Here is a 24,147-nt window from a genome sequence, read left to right on the forward strand (position 1 = left end):
GCTACTGGGGCATCTGCTCAAATTGCTGGTTCTGTCATTGCTCCATTCCCTTAAGCTGCTTACTCTGCTGCTGGCTTTATTGCTGCTGCATCCGCTCAAGTAGCTCAAGGAGTACTGCTATTCTTCCCTGCATTTCGGCTTCAGGCCACCTTGCTCCCAGGCCTTTCCTCTAGGAAACACAAATCCCACTTCTGGCTTTTAAAAGTGCTCTCCCCTTTCAGAACAAATGGAAGTGGTGTGTTTTGATCAGCAGTATATACTACCACCTTTTCCCCTGAGCTCACATCTCAGCCATCTGCAATCCTAAAAAAACAACTGCTCTCCTTCAAACTCAGGCCTTTATCCTGCTTATTAACTCAGAGCTGGAGGAGGGGCCCCTTCCAAGAGCTGTCTAGTATGGCTTTCTTAATGGCTCATCTCCTTGCATTTTTTAAGTTAACAGCTCATACTTAGTGACTATTATCAGGCGGGTTGGCTAATCTGGCAATTGAATCCCTGTTGGTTCCCGGAATTCAGAATTAAGTCAAGCCCCCTAACACCTAACAGGAATTTGGGGGAATCTGGCACCCCAAGCCCTGGAACCCACAACTTATAATAATATTAAAGTATGTGCTCTGTTCATATGGGAAGGACACTGAGCAGTACTAGAGTTGGCCTTGCTGTTGATCTATATAATCAGAGAGTATGAACTAGAACACACCCAATGTTGCCTTGGATCTGCACACTAAGTTTAATAGTTGGAGACAAGTTGCCTTTCAGAGAAGATTGCTCACTGTTAATGCGCTTCTCAATGAGAAATCAGCTGTGTGCCCAGGGCTTTTTTCCAGCAGAAACTCACCGGAACTCAGTTCCAGCACTACTCAGCTGGGCACCACTGCCATTATAAGAAAAAAAGAGAGGCATTCATATTTTTCTAGAAAAATAACATTGTGTGTGCTTTAAGTGTAAACCCAGGACTTTCTAGAACACAGTTCAAAAGCCATTGCTCCACAGTATAATTTTCCATGTTGCATGAACTGAAAATTTGATTTTAAATATGAAAATACATACTTAAAAATTGTCTATGATCCTAGAGACTAGGTTTTTTTTTGATGCAATGGCAGCTTCCATTTGAATGAGTAACAGTTTCGGGTTTGTGGAGGGTCAGGGCTATTTGTGGGGTGGGGAATACGAGTGACCATCCTGGTCTCTGCACAGTGGGGGTCTCAAATCTGATAGTTGCTGTGCTGAAGTCGCTTGGTGGACTCTCCTTCCTTGGAGGTTTTTCAGCATAGGTTGCATGACCATCTGTCATGTATGTTTTGGTTGAGATTCCTGCATTGCAGAGGGTTGGACCAGATGACCCTCGGGGTCCCTTCCAACTCTAAGATTCTATGTTTCTATGAAATAAACAATCACCAGCACTCTATGTAGTGATAATTTGTGCAATGAGGGGTTGAGGAAACACGGAATGTAAGAACACAAGAAGAACCAGCTGGATCGGGCCAATGGGTCATATAGTCCAGCATCTTCTCCTGACAGTGGCCAACCAGATGCTTATGAGAAGCCCATGAGTAGATCCTGAGTGCATCAGTGATTCCTACCAACTGGTATTAAGATGCATACTGCCTCTGACAGTGGAGGTAGCCATTGTGGCTAGTACTTATTGGTAGCCTTATTCTCCATGAATTGTCTCCATGAATTTAAAAGTGTCTAACCCACTTTTGGGACACGGGTGGCGCTGTGGGTTAAACCACTGAGCCTAGGACTTGCCGATCAGAAGGTCGGCGGTTCGAATCCCCGCGACAGGGTGAGCTCCCGTTGCTCGGTCCCAGCTCCTGCCAACCTAGCAGTTCGAAAGCACCTCAAAGTGCAAGTAGGTAAATAGGTACCGCTCCGGCGGGAAGGTAAACGGCATTTCCGTGCGCTGCTCTGGTTCGCCAGAAGCGGCTTAGTCATGCTGGCCACATGACCTGGCAGCTGTACGCTGGCTCCCTCGGCCAATAAAATGAGATGAGGGCCGCAACCTCAGAGTCGGTCACGACTGGACCTAATGGTCAGAGGTCCCTTTACCTTTAACCCACTTTTATATTCACCCAAACCAGTGGCCATCACTACACATCCTATGAGAATGATTTCCGTAGTTTAACTGTGCAGTGTTTGAAGAAGTACTTTCTTTTATCTGCCCTGGATCTTCCAAAATTCAGCTTTATTGGATGGTCCTGAGTTCCAGGCTACCATATGATCAGTTGCAATCATTGCATGAAAACATGGTTCTGTGAATTATAGGAATGAAATAGTGCCTGGGAAGGATATACGGTGTGTACTATGAGATTAAGGCATGAATGCTGTAAAGATTTATTTCTCTAAACCTTTGGGAGCAGAATCTACAAAATCTTTTAAGCTATTGATATTGGGGCATGGGGGGTAGAGTGAATCCTCTGTCTACATGGCATTATTGCATGGCTTTCCCCCCTCCAGTATTCTCTTATGCTGGACCACCTATACCACTATAATGAACAAGACTTAGGTCATATTTAATCACTGGAAAGAGTTTGAAATTTGCTTTGCAAGTACATCTTGATTTACGTCTAGAACTGTAAGAGAAAAATAATTTGCATGTAACAATAAAATGCACATCCATTATTTGTATCACTTGCCTGATGGCAAAACAAATCCAAACTTCAAAAGCTCTTCGGGAGGTAAAAAGACTTGTAATATGCTGCCTCATAAATATACAAAATTCTACAATGACGATTTAACTGTTTACAATGAGCAAGAGGTAATTCAAAACACATTTTGGGACATCTGGGCTATAAAATCCTTCTGGTAGATCACACAGACTATGTTGCTTAACTGTTTTATTTTCAATTAGCAGTGAGCCGAGACATGGAGGGCTTCTTATTTGGGTTTAATTTGAAATGCTCACTTGGAGAGGTATTCCGTCCCTGAGCTTGTTTGCTGGGAAATCTGCAGCATGTTGCTGTCTGCATCTTGGTTTTGTTGGAGCTGTGGCGAACAGCAAACTTGTGTGGCCTTGAAGTAGTGGGAAATAGTATGTGATAGGTAGTGAATGTTTTGGATATTTTCACTAAATGCTGTTTTGTGTCTCTGGCGTAACCTATAAAGCACAACTTCTTAGTATGAAACTGAAGGATGCCAATGTGTTTGGCCCATTTTCCCTTTTCTGCTAAATGAAGCTCATTTATAATTACATATCATCAGAAGCTACAAATACCATATGCTTCAGTTTTCCTAAAAGGCTCTAAAACTGCTTAGCAAATTTGGACATCAAAATGATAATTTTGCAAATCCTAGGTTTCTATGCAGTGCTTTTATATCTTGTTTTTACTCCTAGAATTAAAATTATCTGGATTCCAAGTTTTTTTTGCCCTCAGTAACCTGCCTCAAGGCTACACAGCTTCTCCATGACACTGCAGCTAAGCCAAGGCCACTTACATGAAAATTCTTGGGGTACGCCGGTTTGCAGACACAATGTGGTGCAATCAAAAAAATTGTTGCCTATTTCAATCCAAATAAAAAGGTAAAGGGACCCCTGACCGTTAGGTCCAGTCCAATTTGAACCACTGACCTTCTGATCAGCAAGCCCTAGGCTCTGTGGTTTAGACCACAGCACCACCCGCGTCCAAATCCAAATACTTGAGTCTTATTGCTTCCCTGGGATTTCCCCAACTGGGCTGCACAATTCCTGTGTGTGGCCACACAAATGGAAGCCAGAGAGGCTTTGACCTCACAGGCCCCTTGTGACACCGGAGCCAATCAGGTGCTGCTTCATAAGTGCCATTTAGAGATGCTACTTTTTCTGATAAGAAATAAAATGCTTAAGTCGCTGGTGTTTCTGCAGGACAGAAATCATTATTTGGTCATCCTGAATTTGCATGCTATGTACACTTACATGTGTTTTGAATGATGTGCTACCAATGAATGTCTAACAATGTCTGCTACAACTGAATGTAATAGAACCATCTAGAGTCAATACTTGGGCATTCCATAATATATTTTAAAATACCCTCCTGCTGAGGAGCAGTTGCAGTACAGATGGAGGCCATCACAAACAAACCCAATCATGCAAGAGATAGCAGCAGGGAATTTCATTGTTTTGAACTGCAACGGAGCTACTATACTTGCTCAGGAAAGATAATCTTATTTTGCATTTCCTTATATCGAGGGTCTCCAACCTCCAGTAGGCACATTTGAATTTAGACAGTGTGCCATGGACACAGTCACAAAATGGCAGTCTGTGGTGTGTGTGTGTGTGGCAAAGCACAAAGTCAAAGCCACGTAAAAAGATCAAAAAAGAGAGATGTGACCACCACCTAACATGGGAGCCCACAACCCCACCATCAGCCACTCTCATCGGTGGAAAAAAGCACCTACACCTTTCATCACTGCACTTGTATTCAGGAGGGAAGATATTTGCATCTGTACTCTGTTCTGAAAAGAAGAGAAGGTGCATGCTCAATCCTAGCATCCAGTGAAATGTTGGAATGCTTCAGTTGGGGTGGAGGTGTTCAGTTAAGAGAGGCCAAGCTGGTGTAAACAGGAGTTGAGCAGGAAGACCAAACGATCTCTTGTGCGTTTTATAATTTTGAGGGTTACGTACTGAGACCAGTGCTTTTTTCTGGCAGTACGCGCTGGTACACATTACCGGCAACTCTGTGCACACACTCTTCCCCTAAAGACTCGGAGCTTTGCACCACCTTCCCAAAGGCCAGGAAGCTTCTGCCCGGATTAGTGAGGGAGGTGCAATGCTCTGGCAGGATACGAGAGCCTTCCCTTGTGTGCTGAATACTGGCACCTCTTTTCTAGAAAAAAACAAAACACTGACAGAGACCATTCATTTGGACAAACAGGTGCCATCTTGGTGACCACCCCTGCCATCCTTTCGGCTCTGAAACCATATTTATTTTGTCTCTTGGAAACATTGACAGCAAACAGTTGGTATCTGTAAAGCTCTTTTTTGGCATTTTCTATTCCTTCCGATTAACCATGTGCAGGGTTGAAGTGTGATATATCAGGAAACTGACAGCATTGAGGATCTCTCTCTCTCTCTCTCTCTCTCTCTCTCTCTCTCTCTCTCTCTCTCTCTGTGTGTGTGTGTGTGTGTGTGTGTGTGGAAAGGGATGGCAGCTCTCTGCATCTCCACTCCAAGGCAAACAGATTAGAGTGTGGCAAGAACAGCCAGTGGCAGTATGAAGCCCCTGTAGTTCAAGTACAACAAAATAGATGGCAGATTCTAGTTTCCATTCTCTCCCTGAATAGCTGCCTACCCTGAGAGACAAGCAGCAACTCTGCTGCCCAGGAGCTAAAGTGCATGTTGGAAACTGATATGACAACTTTAGGGACAAAGACTGAAACAATTTGTGTGCAAAGGGTTTTCCACCAGGCCTCAAGGACAACTCATTTCCATCCTCTGATTTTCTTTTTTTTAAAAGAGAACTCTATATAGTGGATTGTGTGTGTGTGTGCAAATAAGATGGGGCAGCATTTCCTCCTTCCTTGAACATTTGCTCTTCTGCTCATAATGTATTGAGAAATATAGAACAATTCAAGGAACCTAATGAATTAATTGAATTTGAGACCACAGATAGGTCTTGACAAAGGAAGAAAGTTGCATTGCAAAAATTTCCAAAACAAAGTCATTTTAGAGAAGCAATTCCTATTTTTCTGTCTTCTTCTCATGTGTGTGTGTTTCTCAAATCAGTTTTCATTTATAATGTTCATCTTAATGGTTTATCAATACATTAAGGGGAGAGCTGAAACCATGAACCACTTCCCTTCTCTAAACATTATCCAACCTTCCTTAAATGTACTTTGAAACCCTTGAAGAATGATGGCTAATTGAATATCCCGCTTTAATTTTCATTTAAAATGGAAGTTCAATTGGAGGTGGATGGGAATTGGCAAATGCATTTCTTGCCTGCCTTAGAGAAACATTTGAAAAGCTGCTGTTACCGTAATGTGTGTGTGTGTGAAAGATGCAGAGCTATATAACAACTTGATAGACAAGATGTTTGTTATATTTATACTGGGCTTCAGTGGCTATCAGCATACATAATGCAAAAGTAAAGAAGGGGATGTGGAAATAAAAGATAAATATCTGAACATTTGAGTTTTTGTAGGCCAGCGTTTTCGCTGAAGCAAGGCTCTGAAAAAATGTGGCAATCCCCAGCTGAAATGGGATAACTGAGTGGTAAAAATAACAACTAGCAGCTAGCCTAGCCAAGTGCTTATTCAAACATGTAGCTAAATTATGCAGTATTTCATAATGCATTCAGCTGCAAGTCAAAGTATATCCAGAAAAAGGATTTGAAGGCTTGTAAAATGATATAGGCAGTATTTGGGTGGTGGTTTGTAGGTCAATGTTGTATATTCAGTGTGACATCTTGCTGCAAAAATGAGCTTTGGGGAAGTCCAACACCTTCCTATAATGCTAGTTCACTGCCTCAGTTGCAGTTGCAGTTTTTCTTCCCCTTTTTTTTGTTAAATACACTTTCTTTTCTGTAGTAAAAAATGACATCACATAGTTGATCAGATTCAGCTACAGTGTTACAAGGCTGAAGAAAACTGACGAACAGAAGCATGGTTGTAAAGCAGTTGCTACTTGGTTATATGCTGTGGGCAACATTTGAATCTGAATGTATGCTTAGATACCTGTGTCCATCTTTTTGTGTCTGTTGAAAAAATCACTGAAAAAGTGCATTTCACAAGGAGGTTGCAAATTGTGCCCACCCCCCACCCCCCACCCCCCAATTTGACTCAGCCTTAGTGGTCTTGCATATGCAGAATATCGCATGATGTTGCAGCCATCAAGTGATGAACTAAGCCAATATTTGGCTTCTTATGTTGTTTGAACCTGGTCTCATGGTTAACAACAGGCTGTAGCCAACAAATTATTGGCCTTAATTAATGGACATTGCTTTCAATGGGAATGACTTGACACTGAATATTATCCAATGTGGATTGGAAACTTCTTTCTACAATAAAGTTTACATATAACCCTGATCTAGGATTTTCCATTTTAAATGTGAAAACTGTAAGAAAGAAATTCTCACTTGTGTTGATGTAAATCAACAGTATCTCTGTCTTCTTCTTTTTTTAAAAAAAGGCAAAAAACTTTTATGCATTATACTATTTTAAAGCAATAGACAATACACATGAATAAATATTCACAATTTATGTTCACAAGACTCCATTGTTTTCTCTTGTAGGGTGCTTTTATTTTGTCCATGAAATGCATAGAAATTGTTCCAATTACTCAAAAAGTTACATTACTCTTATTAAGCCAACTGAATGTGCCTGTATTTTAATTTACTAATACATTTATCAAAAATCAACATTTCTAGTAGACGACCATTTACCACACATAAAAATAATTAATGTGCCTTGGAAATACAGCCTTGAAATGTTTTTTGCATTATTCAGTATATATGCTGAGATCAGGGGTGAAATGTCTCCCTTCATTTTTTTTGAACAATACTTCATCTATTTTTCTACTTAGTCAATTTATCTTTAAAAGATCATGAAAGACAATGGAAATTTAAAAGAAAATAAAGTTAGCTGCTGGCTCTTTACTTTGGCCTAAATTCCATTACCTCACGCAAAAGTCTAACAGTTAGCAAAAAAAAAAATTTGTCTTGGTTACATTTTACAGAGAGATATTTAGAGAGCTTGAAATCTGTGCTAAGTGATCTTGGCATGAAACCTGTGTAATAGAACATAGTAACTGGCTTGGAGTTAAGGGTGAGATTCCAGAAGGAGAGAATAATATTAGGTGAATAAAAGCCAAGTAATCAACTGATGATGTATTAAGCTGTCTGACCTTGAGAGTTCATTCAGGGAGGAAACCTATCTGTTATTACCCCTTCAAGACTTTCAACATAAATTCAGCTTGGATTAGAATCTGGATAGCTATGATCTCTTCAAATCCTTATTATTTCGTTCTTATTATTCCAAGGGCACAGTACAAATTGGTTCCAATCAGCTTTTCTGATGCTGAGATTTTAAGAAATCAAATGAATTAATACAGACAGGGCTATAAGAACCCTTTCTAATTAAGAACTGAACTTTGTAAGGAATAACAGCAACTAACTAGAAACTTGGGATTGTGGTGGATAGATCAATTTTTTAAAATTTTAATTGTTTTTTTGCCAGCTTTTCAGTTTATCTTCCCTCTCAAAATGTCTCACGTCACAATCACTGACAAATAACAATATACTAAAATGCCAAGTTATTAAAGAACAGACACATCGAACATTACAATTAGCAGCTGCAGAAAAAAACATTAATTAAAGCCCAGTACGATGCAATTACCCAAATGTGGATTTAAACAAGAAAGTCTTTAATGCTAATTGACCAGAGAAAAGGACCTTAGAGGCTGATCTCAAAAATCTGACAGATTCATATGGGTGCGGTTAGTCATTCAAATATCCTGGTCCCAAACCATTTAGGACTTTAAAGATTAATACCAGTACCTTAAATTGAACCTCCACTCAATGTGTGCTCCTGCTGAAAAAGACAAAATCCATGCTAGGGATTGTTAATAAATAGCCTAAGTGACTGAAAATAAAATGGCCATGATCATAAAGATGTTAGCTATAGATCTGTGGTTCATCCATATTTGGAATACACTGTATAGTTCTTGTTGCTTGTCTCAAAAAGGGAAACAGTACAGCTTTAAAAGGTGCAAGAAAAGGCCACAGTTTTAGGGGTATGGAACCTGTTTCCTACAAGAAAAGGCTGATTGATGTCTCTGAGCCCACCAGATTCTACTCTATCCATTGCTTGGTTTAGTGCAGATCTGTTATGCACAGAAATAAACATCCACGTTGAATTATACTTGTTACACAATTTAGTTGCATTTTAGTGTCCCACTGATGCAGATGATACAGTTGGGTGGGTTTTGTTTTGTTTTGTTTATTTATTAAATTTGTGCACAGCCCTTCATCTGAAGATAACAGGGTGGTTCACAACATAAAAGTAAGTTCCCAGTTAATAGTGGATGCATGCCCATTCTGCCAGGTTGGTAATAATTAGTCAAAAGAAACTGGATTCTTTGTTGCTGCAATAACAAATATGTCCCTAAAGGAGAAGATGTTGCTAAACTCAAGGCTTCAGTTGCTTGGACTCTACTCAAGACAATCACATACTGCTCAATTCCCAGACTTCTTTTTTTCCAAAAAATAGCTGAATCGGTTACTGCTTTCCAGCTTCAGACCCTTCTAAATTTGTTTCTGTGTCTCTGCCATTCTTTTCTTGATCAGGGTAAGATACTGAGAATTTGGGCTTATCAACACCTATCTTTTGCCCCTCTCTTTCCAGGTACAAGTCCATGCTTTCAAGTGCCATGTCCAAGCTCCTCCCTTTTTTCTGCCCTGTAGCTTTCACCACAAAAACCCGCTTTTTAGTGCTCAATTGGAGCAAACATCAATTTAGGTTTTCTGGGGATTGATGTTTGCTTTGATTGAGCTTTAAAGAGTGAGTTTTTGTGGGGAAAGCTCTGTAGAAGAAGAAAAAAAGACATGCAGCTTTAAATAGCAGGAAATAACCTGTAAAGATCGAAGGAACATCTTTCGTGAACTATTGCCACCTAGAAGTTAATGGGGAAGTTGTACTTTGTTAGTGTCATACAAGATGTGACCTAAATTGCATAAACACCATCAATGTTGCTGTGTTTGTAAAAGTGTAACTAGCCACTGCAGCCCACTCACCCTTCCCCTCTAAGCAGCAGGTCCATGAAAGGGTGGGTAGTGGGAAAGGGGGCAGGAATTTAAACCTTCCTAGTCTGATGCTAACTGTGTGAGAGAGGGAGAGGCACTTTGTTTCTAACTATGGCTTACTATTATACGCAAATGGAACCTATGTAATCTGTGGCTAAAATAAGCATGAACAAACATTACTTGAGCTCTCTTGGGAGAGATGTAAAATCTTCTGCATGTTCTATGCGGAATATATAAAGTAACATTTGTGCAGAAAACACAGCATTTTAACCTAGTTTAGCGCATGTATATTTAAAACTGAGGTTGTCCCATTTTGCAAAAAGCAAATAGAAATATTTTCTGCAGACCTACTTGGCACTGCTGAATTATTATTTTTAAAAAAATAAGTTTAAGCAAAATACATATACAAACAGGTAATAAATCTATACAAATGCATTTCTTATCCATATGTCTCTGCTACATTGATATTTTCTTTTTTTTCTACACCACTTAGAGATATTTTAAATATATTAAGTGGTATAGAAATTAAATAATCAAACATTTAATATGAATATTTATTTACAACGTCCATAAATGTGCATACTCACTCAGGGGAAGGTGGCCTACCCCTTCTCTTGTATTGTTGTAGTCAATCAAGTACCATCAGGTTATTTTAAAAGCCTTTCATTTACTTTAACTCCTTAATATTTTCATTATAGTCATAAGTTTTTCATAAGTTTTTGCAGAGGTGCTACTTGCCAGACCTTTTGATACCAAGATTCCAGTATAGTAATACAGAAGTTCTTTCAGTGCCTGGCAGTAATAAGCATCTGCTGCAACTAAAAAGTGGCTTATTAGTTCTTAATTTATGATACCAACCCCTTTGCATTTTGTTCCAACAATAATTTCAGCAGTGGGGAATTAGCCACACTTCTAAAACACAGCAGATAACCAGCTTCCTAAGCTGCCCTGCTTGAAATGGCTGATCACAATGACTTACGTGGTGCCTCTAAAACCAGCATATATATTCAAGCTCTTGATCTTCAGAATGACCTCTGTTGTTGCTGAGCTTGTAGAAACACATCTAATACCTGAAAAGGTAAATATACTTCAAAATAATGTACTGTCATCAAAGATGGTTTGCCTTCTCTATTGAGAGTATGTAATTATATATACAGGTTTTTAAATAGAACCTAATAATAATTGCCTGACAATGAAGATTTCTTGAGGACTCATGAATAACCATACTCTTCATTTTGCATCTTTTATTTTTTTTTTATCAAGAGATTTTTTTTAACCTGTCATTAACTGGATTGTCCCACAACATGTTAGAGTAGTATTTAAAATAAAAGATAAGAGCAGGTATGATTATATGAATTAAAACATTTAACCACCAAACAAACAAACAAACAAACAGGAGTGGACTAACATCCAACAGCTGAGGCAAACAGGTGTATTTTGGCAATGCCAGTAATGTTGGTGCCAGTTGTACCTCAGAGGGAAGGTAAAAAGGTAAAGGTAAAGGACCCCCAGACAGTGAAGTCCAGTTGAATTCGACTATGCGGTGTGGCACTCACCTCTGCTTTTAGGGCGAGGGAGCTGGTGTTTGTCTGCAGACAGCTTTTCCAGGTCATGTGGCCAGCGTGATGAAACCGCTTCTGGCGCATGGAACACCATGACAAGTGGCAGAGCACATGGACACTGTTTACCTTTCCACCGCAGTGGAACCTATCTATCTAATCACGCTGGTATGCTTTCAAGCTGCTAGGTTGGCTGGAGCTGGGACAAAGCCATGGGAGCTCACCCCATCACATGAATTTGAACTGCTGACCTTAAGATCGGCAAACCCAAGAGGCTTGGTGGTTTAGACCACAGTGCCACCTGTGTCCCTCCAGGGAGAAGGATGTTCCCTAATCAGTACATCACCACTAAGAAGATCATGTCTTATGTTTCCCCCTATGTACTTTCTCTGGGGAAGTACAGCACACAATGCACTTTCCCTAGAATGGTAGGCATTCCTTCTGGAAGGACAGATCAGAATTTGGGGCTGCTTCTGGATCCATCTTTGTCAGTGCAGACTCAGGTAGCCCTAGTGGCTAGGAATGCCTTTTACTAGCTACAGCTGGTATACCAACTATCGTAATCGGGCTGTTTTTAGATTGGGACAGTCTGGCCATATTGATCTGTGCATTGGTAACCTCCATGCTTGATTATTTATTTAAACAATTCATATATCACTTAGCTACACTAATCTCCAATCAGTTTACAAATACACAGTACAAAAAGTTAGCATCAGTTAAAAAACTATAGCATGAAATTTCAGTTAAAAGCCTGCTGGAATAAAATTGCAATGTGCTGGTAGAAAATGCTGTGGCTAGATTTTTATTGGGGACAGACTGTCACCAGCATGTAATTCCTAGTGCTCAAAAGATTGCCCTGCCTGCCCATATGCTGTTGGACCAGTTTCAAGACTCTTGTGGTCATTTACAAGGCCCTTAACAACTTGGGGTCAGGATGCCTGATCCCTAATATCCCTGTTCACTCACTGAAGTCTGTGAGGGGAATCACTGTTAGTGTGCATGTTAGATACATGGCTTGTCTCCACCAGGAGCCGCACCCAATTTTATGGAACTGCCAGTTGAGCTCAGCCTGGTCCCTGATGAGCTTCTGGAACTTCCTGGAGACATTTTTAGTCCAGCAAGCTTTTAAACTGAACTCTGATTTTATGGTTGTTGTTTTGTCTTAGACTTAGAGAATGATTTTATAATGTTAATTCATATTTGATTAATTGTTTTGGGTCTCCTGCACACCATTTAGAGAATAGTGTAATTAAGTAGTATATAAATTGTGTAAATAAATGAGTGAGCGAGTCTCAGACCTGAAAGGATCCATTAAGCTGTTGCAATTCTGTTTTGTTCTTTCCAAGTTATATAGTATTTATTTCTTCTAAGTCTTGGAACCATTTGCCTAATATTAAAGTGGTAATCAACATTGCCTCTAAATATTCATGGCTATCAATGACTCCCAAGTGCCTGGTGAAGCATTTATTTAGTATGGTAGAGGGATCCAGTTATTGCAAAGTTCATTCCAACGCCTTATTTTAATCTAGCTGCTTTCTTGCATGAAAATGATATTTATGAATCTCTACTATTGACATGAAATAGATTACACCAGATGCTGGTGACCGTAGTTGTTTTTTTTTGTTTGTTTCTTTGTTTAAGTCTAGGCATTCTTTATAGTGTTCCTGAGAAAGTTCTGGTTCTGCCAAGTTGTAGCAATCTTTTCCTGAGAGTTTGTGAGAAGTTTTGCACGTCTTCAGCAGTTCTCCCCAAACTTACTCCCACTGAAGGTTTCATGGGATCCCAGACCAGCCCTGGCCTAAGAGAACCTGCTCTGCCTGTCCTACCCCCCACCCAAGTCCTTGGGAAGGCACTTAAGCAAATATGGAAAAAGAAGACCTCCCTGCTCTGGGCACTGATGCTGGGGGGGGGGAGTTGTCATGGAGCCCAGTCCTTGTGGGAGTATCATTAGGCAGTTTCCCTGTGGGAAAAGAAAGAGGTCATGGGAAATGCTTAGGTGGCTAAGCTCTTTGTGCCCATCCCAGTATGTATGTGTGATGCAATTACCTCACAAGGAGGAGAAGGAGAGTACAACTAGAACAGCAAAAAAAAATAAAAAAAAAATTCAGCTTCTTACATGCTTCTGTAGGGAAAGCCCTTTGTGTGTCATGTGGTACAATTCATACTGGAGTAATGTACCAAAACAAGCTGGGCAAAACAACTTAACAGGAGAGAGACCTGAGCAGGGGATCTTCTGGTAAATACTGTACCTCTGCTCCTGTGTCTTTGTTCTATACATCATGCCCTTACCAGACCCCCAGTACGAGGTGATCAGGAAATTAAGACTGTATTTCATCTTGAAATGTGAATTCTATACCATTCCTGATCTAGGGACCCTGTTTACAAACATATGGAGAGGAATTCAACTTGGCGCTAAGCAGATTGCTTAGTTAGCGCAAACATTTTTGTTTGCCTGATGTAATGATCTGTCTTTTTCTCCCCTCATGTTCAGTTCTGGAGGATCCTCCTGAACCCTCCCCCCTGCTAATTTGGAGGAGGAAAAGGTGGACCGTGTGCTAGCAGAAGTCCTTGCAGGGGCTTCCGATAGCAGGGCTTGTTAGCTGAATATTGCACAAGGATTTGAACAAGAGCAGTGGTCCATATATACAGTGGTACCTCAGGTTAAGAATTTAATTCGTTCTCGAGGTCCATTCTTAACCTGAAACTGTTCTTAACCTGAGGTACCACTTTAGCTAATGGGGCCTCCTGCTGCCGCCGTGCCGCCAGAGCACGATTTCTGTTAATTATTGCTAATAGTTTAAGGGCACACTGTCAATCAGTGGTACTGAGGCCTGTAGCAATATATTGTTATTATTCTATCAATCTGCAGTTCAAGCACACACCTTAATTTATCTGAGGTACTAAATGAATAAAATAAATGTGTTTAAATATATTTGCAGTTGGCAGCATAAATTAAAAATAGATGTCAAAGAAAATGAAAGATTGTTGAGATACTAGCCAATGTTTTAATACAATTTTTTTTTTTTTGCAAAATCCTACTAATGCTTCCTTGCTGTTGAATTTACCTTAAACCCCATCTTCCTGCTGATCTTGTCACAATCTTCTTGACAATAAGGGTCCCAATCTTGCACATTTTTACCTGTCACAGAGCAGGGGCGCCTACATTTTCTGTTTGGAGTAATAGAATTAGTCTTCAATTTCATTTTTCAGACTCACCCAGCAGTGCTGAAACTTCTTATACAAACTGAAAGTGAGCAACTTGTCATCATCCTGGAGAGAAATGAGTAAGTACTTCTAATTTGTATTCCTTGCAGTCTAGTAGTGTTAGTGAGTCGATTGCAAAGTTAAAATTGATGGGTTACATAATGCATGAGGAACTGTAGCTCAGACTGCTATCTAGCTTTAGAAAATAGCCTCATGTAACCATATTTCTAGGCTTTTTCTTGTTCAAAACAAGATGGTAAATACATGTATAATTACGTATATCTCTTTCTACATTGCTTTAAGCCTGCTTCATTCCCCACCCCTTTGTAACTATTATTCACATGGTTAAAGGCAGCCCAGTTTTCTTGAAACAAACGGTATTTCTTTATTGCTTCCTTTCATTTTCATTGCTTACTTTGATAGACTGTGGCCCAGTGACAGTTCCTGCTCACCTGGGCCTCCAGGGGAGCAGCTTTTGCCATGTGGCATGGCTGTGGCATGGTCCAATGACCGCCATTTTCATGTGTGGCCCTGAGGGGATGACCAGAGCCTCTCCTTCTGGCCATCCTAGCCCACAGGGAAAAGCCCTGGCCCAAGGGGCAAATATGGTCACAGGGGAAGAGGCTGACCTGCCCCATTCCCTTCCAGTACTTAAGAGGATAGCTGCATTAAGTTCACCCACTTTGGAGGCCAGCTGCAGATTCAGCACCCACCCAAGCTGGAGGTGGCCTGGCTGAAGGTGAGTGGGCAGGCTTGTGTGAGGTCCTTGCTATCGTTTCTTTGGTCACTGTATTCTGGGCCAAGGGGGATTTCCCCCCCGTGCAGACAAATTGGCTGGTCTGCAGGTCACAGCTCTGGCAGATAAGGCATTAGGTTGGATCCTTATTTGATTGGGTACTCTGTTAAAGGGGTTCAGGAAGGGTGTTTCTGTCCGGGAGCCCATATGGGGGCCAAAGGGCCATAGCACTTTTCCTAGTAGTGGCCCAAGTGGAGTTGATGCACCTGGTCCATGTCAAGGGCAGCTCCTCAGCTCTGGGTTGACACCACCATAATTATCAACCAGCAGGCAGGCTGCTTAATACCAGATTCATACCCAGTGCCTGGCCAAACCCTACTTACATCTGTAATCAATCTGTAAAACTGTGGCTGATTTCAACCCAAATACCAATCTCCTGTGTTTATTTCTACACTGCCTGGTCCTTGCTGTGCTGTGGGCATCATGCTCCTGTGATGACAATCATCAGTTGGTTTGTCACTCTCTTTTTAGTGGATAAAACCACCTAGTAACCCTACCCGACCTTCTAAATGCTGAGGGGAAACTGCTGGAAATATAATAAGCTGTTCAGCTAAAATGTTTCCTACAGCCTCGCTCCTCCCAAGAATAGCAGTGTATTGATCTTGAGCTTTCAGGTTGCTAATCAGCAAAGAGCATGGCAAAGGACTTGGATGTGTCTCCTTAGTTTCCACCTAGAGTTGCACACCAACCATCTATTTGCTGAGCACTGGATTAGGCAACAAATCCTGTGCTGTTCCTATCAGTAAGGAAATATTGGTGTGTGTGTGTCTCATACCTTACTCTGAGGTAGAATAGCTGCTCAGCTAGTTTCAGTCTTCTCAACCTGATTCTCATAATACGTAATAACTGTATACATACATATACATAGAATAAGAAGAAGTCAGAGGTTGTGTAGATGGTTTCTGTCCGACTAGGTACACAACTGTGGTATGGGTGAGGCAACTGAGCTAAAGCATAGGATGTGTATAACTTTCACATGCAAAACCAAAGAAGTAGAATCCGGATAAATATACTCCCTGGTGGTATCTCCTTTATGTGTTCGGGAGGGATAAGGTGAATGTGATTAAGAGCCTAATTTAGCAAGCCTCAAGATCCCAATCCCAATGATTATTTTCTTCCAAATATATTTTTGATAATAGGAAATAGCCTGTACATATTATAAGAATTACAGATAACCATATAAGCTAAAACAAAAGGAGAAAGGATTCAGGGAAGACGTCCTCTCTACTAAGGTTTCATCCTTACCTCATATCTCCCAAAGAGAAGTCATTGCTGTTAGAACTGCTGTGGCACTTAGTCAGTGGACGGTGTGTGTGCCTCTGTTTTGTGGCAGACAGTATATAAGGGAAGACTTCTGTTAGAGAGTTGTTATAATAAATAACTTACAGAGCTCAAAATCTGGTATACTTACTGTATGTAGATTTAGTAAATGACTGTACTGGGTTCATTTTGTGTGTTAAATTTGTAAGCGGCACACCTAGAGTATACATATAAAAATGTGAAGTATGGAGGCGAAAAACCTGTGTTTGTAATGGTGTCCATTTGACTGAAACAACTACTTTTAGCCAGTGCTTGGGGGGGTGCTATAAAAATAAGGTGCCAGTGCTTGTATATTGGTAATGGTGTCATGGGTGCCAACACTAAATGGCTTCCATGGCCAGCAATTAAAGAGGTGACTTCATACCAATGAATAACATCACAAAAAGCACTGCTTATAGCATTAAAACTCTTTTCCTGAAAACTTTGATTGAATTGTATTTCAGATCACAGTTCAGATACGTTATTTCATTCAAATGAGGCCTGATTAGCAAATCTATCACGGAGTTTTGAAAGTAGGCAATGATTTTAGTAGCAAAAGTGTAGAAGGCTAAGGGTGGTATCCAGTGTTGTTGTTCCACTCATGCCGCAGACATCTGCTTGGGCAACAGAACTTTTCCTTCCTCTCCTCTCCCCTAAAGCCTCTCCTCAATATGTTTAAAATATGCTCCAGAGGGTTTGGGATCCTCCAGAGTAGATTTGGGGCAGCACGGGGGGGGGGAGAAGGAGGGGGAGGTTGCACAAGCAGAATTCCTCTCTTGCAACATCAGATACAACTCTTCCTGAAGAATGTCGGTTTTAATCACACATTTTAATTTAGCACCACATTATGATGAGAATAAATAGATGCATTCTAGAGACTTGCAATCTATTAAAAATGTGTTAGAAGCACTTGCAGTGCCAACAGCCTTTCAAAATTGGCACTTCAGTGACCATTTACACATTTGCTTTCTCAGACTAACCATCTCTCTACTTAACTATACTGTGTACAACAATAATTTATGGGCAAGTATTAAGCAAGCTTCAAGAATTTTGTCCTCATAAATGTTGTATGTATGTGGGTCAAAGTGATAATAGCCATAACATTGTCTAATGTTGTAGTTTTTCTTTGTGTATTTAAGTTGTCCTTGCCAGCAGAATAATGGTATATGTTTAGTTTTTTTGCAAATATATTTTATTTATTCATTTCTTACTGTTTTATCCCACTTTTGTCCAGCTGAGCTCAAGTTAGCATGCATGGTTCTCTCCCTGACTTTTTAACCTTACAACCCTGTGGTTGTAAGACTGAGAGAAAAGTGACTGACCCAAGATCATCTCAGTGAGTTTCATGGTTGAAGTCGGAATTTGAACCTAGATCTCCTACCAGTCCCAAAACTGATACTCTAGCCACTGTATCACACTGTCTCTCCTTGATACAGGATAATAGACTGTGCATAATATAGGAACTAAAGAGAGAGAAAATGTGGTTGCTTTCCAGAAGAGGGAAGAATTAGGTTCCTTTACTGGGCCAGGTAGGCACCTTGCAGTATCTGGTATCATTTTATTCATGCCCTAACTTCTCCTAAAGTTACCATATTCTACCAGCCTATCAAAGTCCCTCCAAGTTTGTTTCCTCAATTATTTCTGGCTTTTGAAAATGCTTCCCTTTCAGAACAAATGAAAGTAGTATATTTTTATTAGTAGTATATACATATTATTGCATGCCACCCCAATCTGCGAAGGCTGTGAGATTCCTGGAGAAGAGGTCTAAGCACTTACACCAGGTTTCAGGCTTCCTTTTGGAATGAGGCACAGTGGAGACTTTGGAGTCTTTATGATATATGGTTTATTTACACATATATACAACCTGAGCCTTTCGATTCCAAGGAAACCGAACTCTGAGTAGGCACCTGGAAGCGCTGCAATTTCGCACTGCTCAGAGATTAGATGGTATGCAACAATATTATCAGTGGCTCAAAACATAACTAAAAGAATACAAACAGCAGAAATTATATGGTGGGGAAACAGGACCTCCCAGAAGTATATGGCTGTTATAAATTATTTCTATATTTGTTATGTACTGAAGTTCTCACCCTGGGCCAGCAGGGGGATACTGTAGATAGTTATGCAAATGAAGGATTGAAAGTGACGTTCAGTGATTCAGCTCAGTTCAGAGGATGGCCGCATCTGGCTGTGCTCTGATGTCCATTGATCTCACCCTGGGCCAGCAGGGGGATACTGTAGATAGTTATGCAAATGAAGGATCGAAAGTGACATTCAGTGATTGGATAGTTTGTATGCATAACTATCTACAGTATCCCCCTGCTGGCCCAGGGTGAGAACTTCAGTACATAACAATACTGTAGTTTTTAAAGTTTATAAATTATCCCTTGGACCACTGACTGAGCTATTTCACCTGTCAGTCCTAGAACCAGCTGCTGCAGTGTAGTGTTTCAGTGAAAGCTGACAGCTGGAGTTACCCTTTAATTAAAATAAAAGTTGCTTTTTCAAAAATTACACTCCGCTGTTACATCAATGCCAACATATTGCAGCGCAGTCAATCACATTCACAGTCATTGTGGTAGTGCTTGTGTCATTATTCCTGTCCGTGTTTTGCTTTAATGAAGTAAGTTCCATTCTCAGAATTCTTTTGCCTACACCCAGGCTAGGGGACACAGAGCGTTAAAGCATGGACCTCTGCCTGGAAAGAGTTGTGGATAAGCCCTAAATGTGTCTTTCACGTACCACAAAGCTTATAGTTTAGTAAATGGAAAATGTAAACTCCAATCTCTTTCTGTCTGATGAACTAGAAACCAGCTCAGAGGTTACACTAACATGTTTGTCTGCATTGTGGGCCATTAGGAAAAACTGTAAACAATTATGTTGCTCCTCTTCAATCCCTATCTATCATCCCTTCTTATGATGACTGTGTTTGGTCTCCTCTTGTTGTCTCTCCTTTGGCTTAGTTTCTTCTGTTTTGGTGTGGGCTCCAGACACTGAGAACTATAATGAATTCGTAACAAAACGCCAATTCATATATGCTTAATCCCATCATTAGGATGAAAGAGAAATTTTGGGGATTAAGATATATTTTTCCCCCAGCCTGCATAATTAGAAGCAGCTCATTTTTGTGACTTTGAAGAACAACTACATGAGCCATTGTCTCATAGAAAGTATCTAAAACAAGCACTGGAGCACAGCATGAAGCTGTACCAGCTAATTAAGTAGAGAAAGCAGTAGAGGAGAAGATATGCTTGCTTATGCAATTAACATATTAAAGAAATTCTCACTTTAAATTACCCCTTCCTATCTATAATTGCAACAGCAGAATGCCAGGTATCCTGATAACTTTATTCTACTATCACTTTGAAGGGAATACAAGAGGGTAATTGGCCAAGTGATGCTTGCTTCCTTTCACCTTCAGCTTATCTGGATGCAGTGCTGAATGCAATATTAACAAGAACCTAGAGCAAATGTAACATAATCATTTATGGATAGAAAATGAACGAGGAAAGAAAAACCTCTTCCTCATATAGGTCAGTAACTCATTAATTGTAGTGTTCCTTCCGCCACATAGGAGACAAATTGATCTTGGACAGATATCTTTTAAACAGCATGGTTTGAGCAAGTTGGCAGCCAAATTATGCTGGCATAAGGTTAGTGTCAGGATCCTGTGCACTCCCAGCAGCAAAGCTATGCTAACCAGGTTCCCTTCTCAGCATCCATGACAATCATTGCATACCCCTTTCCCCCTCTACAAGCAACATTGCATCATGAATGGGGTTTCAGCAGCATATGTTTGACATGTCAATTTAGGGTGCCAAGGTGATGTCCAATTTAAGTAACACAAGGCATGGGAATGCATGTGGTGACCCCTCACGTGCATGCGGCATATTACTCTGCAGTCTTATCATCTGACTTGCCTTTTCCATCTCCTGTTCTTTGCTATCTGAAGTGAGCTTGGCTAGAAGCAAAGCATCTGGGGGATAGACTCTAGCAGCCTTTGCCAACCCGAGGTGACCTCATGTTTTGGACTACAACTCCCATCAGCCCTGTCACAAGAAACCTCCTTGGTGGGGCTGATGGGAGCTGTAGTCCAAAATATATGAAGGCAGGGTATTGAAAATTCAGCAAACTCATGTGCTTATTTCTTTTGCTCTTTACATTAGATCTCTACCCTCTGCTTGTACTGAGCTAAGACAGACCTATATTTAAAGAGATGAGTCGGCCACTGTCATAGCTCTTTTGCCCTAAATTGTAATATGGATAGGAGTGCATTACTGGCAACAAAAGAGAAGAAGGTGTCCTTATGTTGAAATGGGGATGTATTCCTCCCTTAGAATCCCTTATGTGCTACTCCAGTCTCCAAGTGGTGAGAGACTCCAGGGATTCTTGCACATACCCAGATTCAGTTTCCTGAAATGGAGGTCAGTGGAGACTGTGGTGTCTTTAGGATATATGGGTTTATTTACCCATATATACAACCTGACCGTAGGATGCAGGGGTTCACAGCATTAGCACACCCATCGACCTTGCTGCCCCTTAGGTTTCCAGGGGAGCCCTAAAGTCCAGCACACAGCAAACATGTCTCTGTGTTTCATGCTTCCAGCTTACTCATCTTGTTCTTCTCTCCATCAGCCAGGTGGGGTGTGGGGAGATCCACCCATTTGTTCCCAAGGCAATGGAGCTCACTCGTTTAGGATGGAGCTCACTCTTTTTAGATGCAGATGTTGGGTTCTTAACTATGCACCTTGACAAAGGGTCTGATTTGGCTGGTCCACCAGGTTCTCTTTTGGAGATTCTAGCCTCAGCCCCTCAACTCATAATGCTAAATGTATGTTTTCATTCACAATTTTTGTCTCAAAGTGGTGTATAGCACAGGTTGTGGTGTCTTCCAAAACGCATTTGATTGCATTCCTGTTTCTTCAGAAAGTTAGCTGGGCTTAATGCCAAAGCCTTGGGTTTCCATATACTATCACATATTGTTAGAAACTAAGTTAATTTCCACACTCTTCTTCTCCCCCCGCTCCCCTGCAAAAGGTTGACAGGTCCTCCATAGTGACTCTAAAATAGCAAAGAGAATTGTAAACATGTTTTTGAAAGCAGGGTTGAACCTGCCCTTAATTAATTATTTGTTAGTTATTTTCAGTTTGATACATAGTCTCTAGGGCCTAATTTTGTTGAACCAGAGCAGGATAGATGACAGTATGTTCAAGGGCTTCTAAAATGTCTCTCCTTCTCCATACTCAAAGTGACAGACCCTTGGCTCACATTCAGGGTGATTTTTGTGTTTTCTTTCTAAAAATAAAGTCTTTAGCCCTTGCTGAAGGCACTATGGAGGAGACTGAATCATGTTTCCAGGATAACAAATTTGACAGGGATAGACACCAACTACTTAATTTATCTTCTTTCAGTATTCAGTGTTGTCCTTGAAATTTTACAGGTCTATAGTAAACAAACTTTACCTGCATTTGATTAGAATCTTTTAAAGTAGTACCGCTTTCCCCCCTGTGAATATATAATTTATACTGAAAGATTAGCATGTCCTCTAAATATTAGTTAGGAAAAAGTATTTTGCAGCTCATTATAATGAGGAGGAAGAATGATGATCCATCTGCTTTCATGGGATCCAATTTTTGGCACCCACCTATTCAAACATAGGTATGTGTATAATTTTAAACTGTGAACTTCCCTTTCAGTAGGAAGACAGGTAAGCAATGCGGGATCCACTGATAAGGCCTATTGCAAAGGTTTTCCAAATTTCCCTCATCTTCAGGACAATTGGGTTCTGCGTGAGTTGCCCCACAGTGACATAGGATATATTATTTGAGCTTGGCCATAATCTAGAGAAAGCAGGTGCTTTTATTTTCAGATATGAAGGCTGCCTGCAGAGAACCCTCCAAATCTGCCTAGAATTTTGCTCCATATGAATTTTGCTGGCAGTTTCACCTCCCTCCTTTTGTTGCTCATGTACACCTCTCTCTCGCTTCACTTCCCCAGCTTCCTATCTCCTAAACTATTTCAGGCACAGTACAAACCTGAAACAAAGGACAAGATAGCACCCTCTTTTCATGTACAGAAGCCAGCTGGATTTACATATACAGAATCCTGCTTGAATACGACATGTGAGGGCTATAGACTAGCTTATTCGGGAGCTGGCCTTGTGGCGCATGTAGCCCTGTCCTTCAACACCCTGCCACCTCTCCCCATTCCCCCAGCAGCTTCCACCTGAAGCAGCTGTGTCACTTTACCTAATGGTAGGACCATTTCTTTCTTTCTTCTTTCTTTCTTTCTTTCTTTCTTTCTTTCTTTCCCTCTCTCTCCCGCCCCCTCCCCTTGATGTGTAGCTCAAGGTACTGTTAGTGGTTTTGCCTGTCTCAACACACATTCAGTCCCTGTCCACAGCTGTTGATTTGTGGTTTTTCTCTTGTGTTGACACAGCAGAAAAACACTGGAGCAATACAAATGAGTAAACTCTTCTACTAAAGCTCAGTACTTTGTTCTTAACACTATGAATGCAGGAGGGGTGCTAATTATAATTGTGTCTTGGAGAATGTAAGTACCACATGCAATTTACATAATTCATGAAACCATGTGTAGAGTCTGGCTTTCTTCTTCAATAGCTATCCATAATAGTACATTTATTGGGAATATTGCTTGGATTTGTTTTGCTTTTTTCTTTCATTCTCAGTTTCTAACGTGACGTAAATAGTGTGGGATAGTAACAGTTGCTGCAAACAGATTTCAGTCTTCTGTAAAATAAGTAAGATGCATACTCTAGAACACAGCTTTGCATTAAAGAGTGCTTACATCTGCAGACAAAAAGAAGCATAACTCATGCTTGTTCTGCCTAAATGCTATGACAAATTATCAGCTTATCAGTTTTGTAGCAGAACTTTGGGTAATCTTAAACAGAAATATCTTTCTTTAATCGCAATGTCAATTATTTATTGGACAGCACTGATTAGCTGATGTGTACATAAAGAATATGGACAGCAAATAGCCAGCCTTCTATGGATAGAACATGCTAAAAAGAACAGCAAAAGTCATCTGAAATTAAGTTAACTGGAATGAATCTTCATCATGAGTCATTAGAAGAGACGACACTTTGGCTACAAGATGAAAAATCTTGATGAAGGCCAGTTGTAAAAGCAGTACCTAGTGTTTAATAGATGGATCATAGGGACTCATAAATTCAGTACATACATTTCTTTCTTTGCAGTAAATGTCAAGCTTAGTGAAACAATATTTCCTGTGCTCCGTGTGCCCCCTCCCCTCAGCCGGAGATTCACTTTGAAGAGATCCTTTGAAAATCATTGGCAGCAAATATTGCAGCTCTACAGCTGAACAGCTATCAAAGACTAGAAAGAAAATGTATTCCACATACTTTCCATTGTGCTATGAAATTGTCATTATTTTTACAACTTAGTCAAGTCACAACTTTTGGAGCAACTTTTACATTGCAAATTGATCAAAAATTTTGTGTGAGATAACTATATGCTTAAATTCAAGAAGGATCTGGTGCAGTTTTAAAAGCTAACAAATCTATTGTGGCATAAGCTTTCATGAACTA

General features: G+C 40.5%; 1 protein-coding gene across 5 annotated transcripts in view; it reads left to right on the top strand.

Moving 5' to 3' along the window:
• Nucleotides 1-24,147, top strand: part of ADAM12 (ADAM metallopeptidase domain 12) — a 177,999-nt gene that overhangs the window by 27,842 nt on the left and 126,010 nt on the right. For all 5 annotated transcript variants that reach the window (XM_053388910.1, XM_053388914.1, XM_053388911.1 and 2 more), the window contains one exon: nucleotides 14,489-14,562. In XM_053388910.1, the coding sequence (XP_053244885.1) occupies nucleotides 14,489-14,562 (74 nt within the window). The remainder of the gene's footprint in view (nucleotides 1-14,488; nucleotides 14,563-24,147) is intronic.

Source organism: Podarcis raffonei, chromosome 5 (assembly GCF_027172205.1).
Source record: "Podarcis raffonei isolate rPodRaf1 chromosome 5, rPodRaf1.pri, whole genome shotgun sequence".
NCBI classification, from domain to species: domain Eukaryota; kingdom Metazoa; phylum Chordata; class Lepidosauria; order Squamata; family Lacertidae; genus Podarcis; species Podarcis raffonei.